The 11,813-nt window shown below is 50.4% G+C and overlaps 1 protein-coding gene across 1 annotated transcript in view; it reads left to right on the forward strand.

The window, feature by feature from the left end:
- The window catches only part of DOCK4 (dedicator of cytokinesis 4), a 314,794-nt gene extending 309,914 nt beyond the window's left edge, over positions 1–4,880 (forward strand). Inside the window, exon 51 of the mRNA XM_037041295.1 lies at positions 2,182–4,880. Coding sequence (XP_036897190.1) covers positions 2,182–2,689 — 508 coding nt within the window. The 3' untranslated portion in view covers positions 2,690–4,880. The remainder of the gene's footprint in view (positions 1–2,181) is intronic.
- Positions 4,881–11,813: the final 6,933 nt, after the last annotated feature.

The following is an 11,813-nucleotide window of genomic DNA, read 5'->3' on the forward strand; positions in this document are numbered from 1 at the left end:
CAGTGAAATGAGTTTTAGTTTGCAGGGAGCCACCTGGAGAGCTATAACTATCCGATGCCTCCCGTGGTCCATAGAGGCAGGCTGTTTGCCCTCTCCGAACACACAGAACCCTTCTCGAAGGGAATGAGCCGCCTTCCAAAGCAAATCACACTGGCCGCAGGGCGGTCCATCCATGCAGGCAGTGAGGGTCAGAGCCGCCCCGCCAGAGGCCAGTGTGAGCTCGAAAGCATGGCCTCCTACCTGAGTGATGTGGTCCCTGTCCTTTTGGTTGCTGAGGTATCTCTGGCTCATAGGAGAGGAAAACATGCCCTAGCGTCTGCAAACACGGGAGGCCACAAGCCGTGTGACGCAGCCGTGTGACGCAGCCGCTGCTCACAGCAATCCAGCCTCTGAAAAACAAAACCGAAAAGCTGGAGGAAATGGCAAAGGCATGTGATTCCATCTGCGCTGCCCATGTGTCTGACGAACCAACTTGCCGGCGAGTGCAAAGTACTTGGCGGATTGTTGTCAGTCTGGGCTGCTGCCTTGTGAGCAAGTCCTTGGGCCTGGGGTTGCTCCCCAGCCTGAGCCTGCCGTCCTCGTGGGACGGGAGGGACAGTGATGTGGCCGCAGCATTGCCCGAGCTTTCCACTTGCCCTCGCCGACCATAGGCTCCCACCTGGTGCTCTGGGGTGATGCCTGCTTTGTTCAACTGGATTTTGCAGAGTAGTAATAAGACGATAAGAGATCGGCTCGTAGACATAACAGGAACTACAGCGATGCGGATGTTTAGCTGCCAAGAGCCCTACTGTGCAGCAGACCTGTGCAGGTTCTTGCCATGGCCAGACTGGCGGGGGAGGGAGGGGCGATCGTTTGTGTGGGCTCTGGGTCGCAGGCGAGCCCGCCCTGCGATGGGGTCCTCGCTCCGTGGTGACCAGGCTGCAGTTTTCCGCCTTAAACTGAGACCCTTTGGTTTCAGCAAGTGAACGACGGGGTTAACCCTGTGGAAAAGTCTGAGCCTGCCGGCCTCCTTTTGAACATGGGGTCTGATTTTTTGACAAAAACGGCAGTGAACTTGCATCTCCAAATTGGCCATGGGGAATTTTAGGCTCCCGCTCAGTGCAGGGGTTTGTGTCTGCCAGCACTGACTTGTTTACAAAGAGAGACCACGGTGAGGTGAGTCCAGGAAGAGTTCTGGAAGTGCCCCATCTTGCTGTGTATAATGCACACTCATGCTTTTGGCCCAAACTTTCAAGAGAAAATTATTTTCATTTTTAATTAAACCATTTATATTTAGAAACAAAACCAGTTTTCATATTCCATGGTATTATTTTGCACAGGTATTATCATTACTTTCTAGAGTTATACTTTTAACTCGTAAGCACAAATAAAAGAATTAAGAACATTTATAGAGATACAGAATGGGTACTACCCATGGATAAAGCACATCCTTATTTCTCCCTAAAAAATTTGGGCCGAAAAGTGCGCATTGTATATGGCAACATACAGTGTGTGTTCCATAGGATGCTAGATTCATAGGCCATTTTATGATGAATGAGAAAAAAGGTCTGTGGTCCCCAGGGCTAGAAAATGGGGCACCCACCAAAGTCCCTGAGGCCCCTTCCCTGTTAGACCGGAAGCTGCTGATGGAGATGTGCGCAGTGCACAGCCTCTCCCAGGGCGAGCACCTGTTCACAGTGCGTCTCTGGAGACATCAGTCAGGGAAGGGGCAGGTCTGGATGCCAGCAGGACACACAGCCGGCGTGAGAGGCAGGCGGGGGTCTTTGTGGTGCCCGAGAGAAGAGCCCACGACCCACTGAAGGGAACAGACCCTGCTAAAAGACCGAGGGAAACCAAGCCATCCTTGCTAGATCTTCCAGTTCCTTATGAAATGCCAGGAATCTGGCTCAAACAGCAATATTTAGTTTCTTGCTGTTTTGGGGCTCCACCTCCAAGGTCAAGGTCTGGCCGGGCTTCTCCAGGCTGCCTTTGCCCCACCTTGAGACTTGGGCTCTTCCCAGTGTGCTTGTGCCTTTGGTATCTATGTGCCCAAGTCAACCTCTCCCTGTAAGGACAAGAGTCCAACTAGATTAGGACTCACCCTGGGGTCTCGTGCTAAAGTCACCAGCTCTCCGAAGGCCGTTCCCAAATACAGCCCCATTGGAGGTACAGGTGGGGCTTCACCCTCTGAATTGGGTGGGGTGGCCGACAGCCCATCCCAGGGTTTGACTCTGCTCTATGTCCCCTTGTCTTTCTGTTTCCTTGTCCCCTTGTGCAGGGCCCTGGGCAGTCCTTCACGCCCTCCCCCGTGGAGTACCACTCACCGGGGCTGCTCGCCAACTCCCCTGCGCTGTCGGGCAGCTGCAGCAGTGGGATCTCATCGCTCAGCCGGTGCAGCACGTCAGAGACCTCAGGCTTCGAGAGCCAGGTGACGGAGCCACCAGCACCCGGGGCTGGGGCGGGCCACGGCGGGCCCGAGGAGCCCATGCGCAAGGACAGCAAGACGCCGCCGCCCTACAGTGTCTATGAGCGAACTCTTCGACGTCCCATCCCGCTACCTCACAGCCTTTCCATCCCCGTCGCCCCCGAGCCACCCGCCTTGCCCCCCAAGCCACTGGCCGTGCGCTCCAGCCACCTGGAGAATGGCACCAGGAGGACTGAGCCCGGCCCGAGGCCCAGGCCCCTGCCCAGGAAGGTCTCCCAGCTGTGAGTCCCTGTGACACTGACCCGCGGTGGCTTCTTTGCCGTTTACAGGAGAGTAAGAAGTATGACGAGAAGACACTTAGTGTAGGCACTTTAAACCTTAGGTCTGTCTCTACCTGGGTGGAATTCAAACCTTGTTGACACCGTGTTGCACAGCGTTTCAGTTACTGACCGGAAGCGCCAGGCGTGACGGGAAGAGTGGCCGGATGTCATTACACACGCTTCTCATGTGACAGTGGTCAATGGCGGTTGAGACGTCTTTTGTATCTTTTTATGTTCACCTTTTTTACTTGGTTTAATGTTCAAACCAATCCAGTATTGTCGAGCAACATGACGTGTGATGGTGTTGCCTATTTTTTACTGAATACCTGATGCTCTGAGGAAGCTCATTAAGTCGGCGCGCATCCGCGCTCCAGGGCCCGCCCTTTGGAAGACTGTTGGCAGCGAGGCGAGGTCTCCGGCCCCCCGGGGAGGCAGACGTGCCCAGGTGCATCACCAGAATTAAAGGTTAAAGCGGGCAGTCCAGACAATGTATGTCAGGGGCGGCCAGGACGGGGCCAGACGTTGTTTGGTCCGTGAGAGAGAATGCCCTTTGGAGGTCGCCTTTGACCCACGGTGGCTGTCTGCATTCACACGACCCCGCTTTGTGAATTGCTCGGTGAGCCCTTCCGTTCTCTGACACCATGGTATCTACTGTATTTCCCTTCAAGGTGCAACCTGCTTTCAGAGCAGAAAGGAGGCGAGATCCGGCAGATTTAGTAGCAGCCCCAGGAGAAATGTTTACTTGAAGCTCGGGCTTCCCCACTTGGTCGTTTCCTCCCCTAGACCTGTCATCGAAGAAGAGCAGGTACCCGTGTAGTAAACAGGGACGAATTAATGTGTCCCATTAACAGGAGTTCAGGAATCAATACAGGACAGTGTTAAATCAATAGAGCAAATGAAAAAAAAAACCTTAGAGAAAATATATTAGCATGATTAAATGGCAGAAGGACTTTCAAAAGGCAAGGGCATTAACGGTCGATCCTGCACAAAATAAAAGATTCCTCCCAACTGCCCGTGGTTGCCAGTGGAGCTTGTCTTCCGGGCTGTCCCCGTCACCCTTTCCTCGGAGGAGGACGGCTGTAGAAGGTTCTAGCATACCGCATCTTAGATCTATAGGTAGGGAGGCAAATGCCACCGCCATAGGAGTATGAACAAAGCACCTTGTACGTAGTAATGTATTTTGTATCTTTGTTTTTCCTTTTACTTACTGTTTGTAACACTCAATGGACCGTAGGTTGGAGCTGTATTTGAAATCATGCTGTTACATGTCTTCCCTGTGTGGTTGGGAAGCTCCTCTCAGTTGACCTGTGTGCGTTGCTGTTGATAGTTCCCCCGGAAGGCAGTGACCATTTTTTATATAGACCCCCCAATGAAACCATTCAGCAGGTACACGCTGTTGAGGCTGGCTATAGAGGTTTTCTATAATAAATGTTCAAGTATTTTTGTACATAACTGGTTAATTTTAATAAGAGATACCATTATGTGTAAAAAAAACAGTAAAAAATAAAAGCAAACAGTTGTGGAAGCAGTATAATTGTTATAATTATGCCAAATACTTTATGTATGGAAAAAGAATATTTGTACATATGTGCTTTTAACAATAATTCTGCCATATTGACTTTACAATTTTGAATGTCAGAAAAATTAATATATGTTAAAATATTTATGTTTAGTGAAGGTATTCACAATTGAGAAAAAGGAACCTATAAATTTTAGCTTTGTATCTTGCGAGTTTTGCCGTCAGAAATTTCTTGAACTAGCTTTTGCTTTTGATGATAACACTTGGTGTTTGTAATCACCTCCTTAAAAAACAGAGAGAGCTATCTACAGGGAGCTCCGCGTTCCTGTTGTTCTAAAGGAGCGAAGCCTTCCCTTTACATAAGGTGACACACATACGGTAACAAAGCTTCCCCGCTTTCCTTCCCCTCTGTGATTTAACAGACTTGCGGACAGTGCTTGGGCGCAGCATAAATCAGTGTTATCCGCTCTCGAAGCCATTTTTTAAGAGAGACTGTTGCACCGAGCAGCTGCTCAGGGGCGTGCACTGCTGAAGCAGCTGGAAAGCAGGACACGCCAGGAGATTCTGTGAGCTCAGGTGTCCCTGTTGGTTGCTGCTGGAGGGTAAATCTTAAATAAAACTACCTGATTAATCTTGATACTTCTGTCCTCCTTCCCGTCATCGCACCCCTGGACCTGGAACAGAAGCTGTGTAAGTCCCTTGGTCACATCACAGAGAAACGTTCAGACGTCCTTGTGGGTAGATCCCGCTTCCTTGTGGGAAGAGTTTGTTTGTGTGGGGAGAACAGAGGTTGAAAAGGTAATGGTGGGGGTTAATGTCAGTAGGGAAGGTGACACTTTACCAGGAGGGCTGGCCGTGAATTGGTCGAACCAGAACCAGTTTAACAAGCCAAACCATCCAAGTCTGCAGCAGATTAACCGCCCAAGGGAAGAACCGTATTCGAGCAACACTGCACGACGCACTGTCTGTTCCGAAAGCCTGGCTTTTGCTGTGGTGTGATGCTCTTCTGCTGGGTTGGGTCTATGACGTTTATGTAACTCGGTGCCATGCAAGCCACTCTCTAAAGCCTCTGTCCCATGAAATACCAAAGCCCACCCAAAGGCCATGCTCAGCGGCCTCCTGATAGCTTCCCAACACGCGAGAAGTGGTGGTAGAGCATTCCCGGGTCATTTTCATAACAGCTGAGCTCACCAGCAAAACTGCAATCCGACCGCACTCCCTGCTCTCTGAGTAGTCTTCTCCCCAGACGGATCCTGACTGCTCAACAGCAACAACGACAAAAAGTCAACAGGGAGAACGACAAGTCACACCATTCTGCCTTCATTTGAGCCTCACACATTCAGAGGTGGCTTGTGCCGAGGTGGGTTCTTTGTTACTGATGGAGATAGAACCTCGCCCCCATTGCATGAGGACACCATGGAATGGGCTTGAAAGACAGGATGCCAATTCCCTAGGGTAACTATCACTTTTTGTCTTCATCTGCACCCGCCACCCGCCGCTGTCTGCTGCAGGAGGGGCTCCCGTCCACGCGGCTTGGCAGCGTCTGGGGGAGCTGGTTGGCCGGGCAAGAGGGCGAGGTCTCATCGAAATGCAGAGGTTTTGTTTCAGATGGGTGTTGTAATGAACAGACCTCACGATTGGGTAAAGATCATGATGTGATTTAGGGTGGGTAGAAAGAGCAAGGCAGGAATTTCGAGTTGAGGGGTTCAAAGAATCTTAGGACTTAGACTGTTTGTTAATTGATGCTTTTATTGGTATTTTGATGGGTCTAGGGAGAAGTTCCTGTTACCAACAGGAAAGGGGTTTGCCTGGCCAGGAGAGCCCTGGAGAGTCGAACTCCTGTGCAGGTGAACTGGAGGGGGCAGGTGCCTCAGTTCTCAGCAGGTGCCTTTTCCACTGTTGCCGGCGTCGCAGGGCGCCCGGATGCCCTACCCTTGTTTTTCGTTTACTGTTACAGTAACTCCTGGCTTTCATAGTGTTGCATGTGTGTGTAAACAGTAGAGATGTGTTCCACATTTTAGCCATTCCCCTATTAATGGACATTACATTGCTTCCATTTTTTCACTAATACCAAGGATACCCTGGTGACTATACTCAGATACAGCTTTTTCTGTGGTTCGCCTTATTCCCTTAAAATGGATTCCTAGACTAAAATTGCAAAGGCAAAGGAATGATGATTTTTGTAGTTCTCTTGCATATTTACAAACTATTTCCCAAAAGTGTTGTACCCACTTTAGGGCCACCAGCAAATTTTTTTTCCAAGACTGGATGTGGATATTGATGCAGTGTTTTTCACTACGTGGGAAGCAAATGTGGCTGTCTTGCCCAAAGTTTGAGAAAATGTTAATAGCCAATGAAGTGTTTTTGCAAAATCTTGTGCTAAGGAAATTGATGTGCTGCTAACGGAAATGGAAAGGAGGTAAGTAGACAGCAAAGTAACAGGCACCGGAACTTAGCACACAATGGTCGAAAGTAGTGGAGAAACAAGTCAATAGGAAGGCACCTGAGGCGCTCTGACTGCACAGAGCACGAGACAGGACCATAAGCACAAGCTCACCTATTCCCAGGGCCCCCCTCTCGTGCACAAACAGTGAAGGAGCCGAACAGCAGGAAGGCCAGTCTGCTGAGCGCACTGGCCCAGAGAAGAGGCTGAGGGAATGCCGGGCGTGGCCGGACTTACTGAAAGGAAATGCCACTTCTGTAAGAGAGCTGAGGGGTGGATGAGGCAGTCACCTACGCAGCTGTACAAGTGACAGAAGTTAGCCCAAGAGAGAATAAGGCACATTTATATGAGAAAGTAAGTGTGGTTACAGTGGACTGTGTGGGGTCAGTGACATACAGTGTTTACATGGGCATGGGAGCAACTCTAATCACAACGTAATTATACTGAAAGGATGAGTGTAAGAAGGAATGTGTGTGTGTGGAGAATAGATTCTCGTCTTCCTTGTAGAGATGGCAATAGATAATGCCTAAAATTTAAAGTAGCAATTTAAGCCCTTACCAGTGAGGTTTAGATGGTTGAGCATCCTGCCACAAAGCAAAAGGTCACCAGTTCAATTCTTGGTCATGGCACACCCATGAGTTGCAGGTTCAGTCCCCAGTTGCGGACGTGCAAGAGGCAACTGATACATGTTCCTCTCTCTCCGCCCCCCTCCCTCCCATATAAATAAGTAAATAAATAACATTTTTTAAATAAGCATCTCAAGATACTTTTCATTGAGCAAAATAAGGGTAAACACCAAGTAATAACTTTCAAAGCTGAGAGTAGTTGCCTCTGGGGCGGAACGGTGTAGGGGGGGGGCGGGGGGGGGCGGGGGGGCGCTGCGGGGCCCCGTACAGACCTGTGCACATGCGCAGCTGGGCTGTGTGGTAAGAGACTGAATCACGTCTCCCTGTCAGTCAGATCCTCCCCCGCCCCCGTTTCACTCCTCTTGCCTGCATTTCTGTCCTTTGTAGGACCATGGGGACCGGAGCCCCTGGGGAAGCCACATTTGCAGCTGAGTGTCCGAGTCAAAGCGTGTGGCAGGTAACAGGGAAGGGTGGGGAGTCTGGGCGCATCTGAAACCACCCCCTCCCGGCCCGGAGTGGAGTGTTGGTGGGAGCTCGGCAAACGGGTTTGAGGGGCGAGCTCCTCTGCATTTTGGGGTCGCAGCATGAAGCAGCCAGGGGCAACTTCCAGACAGGGCTCTGAAAGGGGCTCGGCAATGTCACCATTGTTCAGGCTCCTGGTGGCAATGCGTGAGCTTTCTCACTGGAGGAAGAACACACACAGGCCTTGGTGTGGCTCACTTGGGGGGCGGTCTCCCTCCGGGAGGAGACGGCTGGGTGCCGCACATCGAGCATGACGTGGCCTTCGGGTCCATAACTTGGAAATCTGCCGGTTCCCTCCCCGGACCTCCGTCTCTGGTCTCCCCGTCCACAACATCCCTACACCCTTGTTCCTTCCTAACCCAGAGGAAGAGGGACTCTCCTCCGTGAGCAGGATTCAGCTCTCCCCAGTGGATGGATCCCGCCTCATCCTCCTCCAGTGAGGAAGGCGGAGGGAGGAGCAGGGGAGGGGCATCTGTGACCCTTGACCCGGTTTATCCAACATTGGTTGTGAGGTGGGGCCTGAAACCTGGGCGAATACAACTGGGTACCTGCCAACTTCAGATGAGTTTCCTTTCCTGTCTTTCTCTGCTTTTTATTCCTTCTGGTAAGGCAACATTCTGAGCTTAAGAATTTATTTAAGAAGTAAGCAAAATTCACTGTGTTACATTTCAAAAACCTCTGTAAGTCAAAGAAAAATATAGCCAAAATAAAAAAGTAAACAGACAAAAAAACTCATTTGCACCAAATATGACAATGTTAGTATCATTTTACAGAATTCCCCTGAATTGCTTGAAAAAATAATAAGGCACTATTAAGAGGAATAAGTATAGGAGCCCCGGCTGGTGTGCCTCAGTGGATTGAGCGAGGGCCTGCAAACCAAAGGGTCGCAGGTTCAATTTCCCGTCAGGGCACATGCCAGGGCTGTGCGCTGGTTCCCCAGTAGGGGGTGTGCGAGAGTTAACCACACATGTTGATGTTTCCCTCTGGTTCATCCTCCCTTGCCCTATCTAAAAATAGATAAATCTTTTTTTTCTCTTTTTTTATTTTTTAAGATTTTATTTATTTATCTTTACAGGGGAAGGGAAGGAGAGAGGGAGAGAAATATCAATGTATGGTTGCCTCTCGTGAGTTCCCTACTGGGAACTGTCCTGCAACCCAGGCATGTGCCCTGACTGGGAATCGAACCGCAATCATGTGGTTCGCAGGCCCGTGCTCAATCCACTGAGCTACACCAGCCAGGGCCAAAAAAATAGATAAATCTTTAAATAAGCAATCCTTTTTATTTTTTCTAAAAGAGGGATAAGCACGAGAAAGGAAGGGAGGAGATATGTTAATAGACAAGTAAACAGGTAATTTATAAAAGATAAACCATAAAAATATAAAATAAGCAACTACTAATCAAAGAAAAAATAGTGGAGGAGCACTTCTGGCTTAGAAATGAGCTGCATGGACCAAATGACAGCCCCCAAGTCACTGCTGTGTGTTGTCATGCCTGTGTCCGGGAAGCAGACTCTAAGGCATGGGCAGAGGCTTGGGTCCAGGGATTATGCTGGGGAACTCAGGACAGTGCTGAGTCCACGGGGAAGCAGGCGGGCAGAGGGGAAGCTGAGCTGAGTTGCCCTGGCCAGGGCATCAGGGGATCTGCAGGGAGATCGGAGCAGCGGTCAGGGAACTGAGAGAGGGCTGCTGGCCTGGGCCAAGGGCAACTCCTGCGGGTGGGGTGGGGGTGCAGGGGGACACACCTGCGAGGCCTCCATGCCGTCCTCCCTGGAAGGGTGGCAGCTTGACTACTCTGCCTGTGTCACTGAATCACTGCCATCATCACACCATGTCATTGCAGCTGTCAGCAAAGAAGCTCTTGAAGCCTCAGGATTCTCTGCTCGGAAGCTCGTTACTGACGGGACCAAAGGGAAAGGGGTGGGTTTTCTCCCTTTGGTTTGGAGTGAGGGTGGAATCTCGTAGATCCCTATCAATGGTTTTGGAAACGTCTGGTCCTGGGGCTGTAGGTGGGTTGACAGGTACCCAGCCACCCGGCTGCTGTCCCGACAGGTGACCGGTCACTTCTGTGCAGGGCCGGTGGAACAGAGTCTCCAATTTCATGCACAATGACTGAAATGTCCCAGCCAGGAAGAGCAGTGCCAGCAGGTCAGGGGGCAGCTTGTTTGCGCTGTTTACCTGATTGAAGGCTTTACACACACTGTCAGGGAAAATTCCGCTGTCGAGAAATCTACCTGGTCCTGATGGACCATCGTTAGTAAGCCTGTTCTATAGCCTCAGTGGCCCAAAACTCAGTTATTATCACATGACCTGCATTATTCATTAACAACTGGCATAGCTGAGCTTTGCTTTACTTTCCCAAACTGGGATGAACTGGTGACTGATGGCAGGGGGACAGCAAGTGTGTTGGGTGAGCCACCGTCAACCCTGCAGCCAGGCCCCACGACATCAAGGATCGTGGGCCAGCTGCTCTGCTCCGATGGGGTCCGATCACCTCGAGTGCATCATGGGCGCTGCAAAGTATTGATGAAAGTATATGAGTCTGAGGTTCCTACACGCCCTTTGACGCCAAATTCAGTTTGGGGCCTTCTTTGGGCCTTTCTTGAGACATCTTCATCTAAAACATCAATTTGCATAAGTCGAATAAAACTTAGCCTCAACTTGCCGAGAAGAAAGCTTGGTTCCTGCTCTCTTCAGGGAGATGAGGAAGAGTGTGTGTGTTTCATTTGACGGGGATCGGAAGGACCAATGGGTGTATCTCATCAAGTCCTTAAAGTCGAGATTGAAGGCTTTGCAGTAGCTTCTCTACCCTCTTGTGCGACCCCGCGTGCAGTGAACGAGCTTTCCTGGTGCAGCAGAGGGGGCACAGGACACCAGCGTCTGCTCGTCCCACCAGCACCACGGACTTACATTAGAAAGGCGCTAGTATTTTAGATGCATGTCGGTATGTTTTAAGTTATCTCTATTACAGTGTGAGATTGCTCAGGAGTGTGCCCACCGAATTTTTCTTTAAAACTACCTCAGCAGTTGAGGCCAAGGAGAGAGATGGTCATGGAACCTCCCATGGGCGGTGCACCTCTCCGTGAATGTGTGTGGTCCGTCCGAATCTTCAGACCTCAAGGAGCTGAAATGGGCAAAAGAAGATCGGGTCAGGTAATGGGCCTAGAAGCATGACCTGNTAGCCTCAGTGGCCCAAAACTCAGTTACGATCACATGACCTGCATTATTCATTAACAACTGGCATAGCTGAGCTTTGCTTTACTTTCCCAAACTGGGATGAACTGGTGACTGATGGCAGGGGGACAGCAAGTGTGTTGGGTGAGCCACCGTCAACCCTGCAGCCAGGCCCCACGACATCAAGGATCGTGGGCCAGCTGCTCTGCTCCGATGGGGTCCGATCACCTCGAGTGCATCATGGGCGCTGCAAAGTATTGATGAAAGTATATGAGTCTGAGGTTCCTACACGCCCTTTGACGCCAAATTCAGTTTGGGGCCTTCTTTGGGCCTTTCTTGAGACATCTTCATCTAAAACATCAATTTGCATAAGTCGAATAAAACTTAGCCTCAACTTGCCGAGAAGAAAGCTTGGTTCCTGCTCTCTTCAGGGAGGTGAGGAAGAGTGGGTGTGTTTCATTTCACGGGGATCGGAAGGACCAATGGGTGTATCTCATCAAGTCCTTAAAGTCTAGATTGAATGCTTTGTAGTAGAGAGGGCACGGGACACCCGCGTCTGCTCGTCCCACCAGCGCCACGGACTTACATTAGAAAGGCACTAGTATTTTAGATGCATGTCAGTATGTTTTAAGTTATCTCTATTACAGTGTGAGATTGCTCAGGAGTGTGCCCACCGAATTTTTCTTTAAAACTACCTCAGCAGTTGAGGCCAAGGAGAGAGACAGTCATGGAACCTCCCATGGGTGGTGCACCTCTCCGTGAATGTGTGTGGTCCATCCGAATCTTCAGACCTCAAGGAGCTGAAACG

Source organism: Sturnira hondurensis, unplaced genomic scaffold (assembly GCF_014824575.4).
Source record: "Sturnira hondurensis isolate 20B ecotype Veracruz unplaced genomic scaffold, ASM1482457v3 Scaffold0002840, whole genome shotgun sequence".
Taxonomy (NCBI): domain Eukaryota; kingdom Metazoa; phylum Chordata; class Mammalia; order Chiroptera; family Phyllostomidae; genus Sturnira; species Sturnira hondurensis.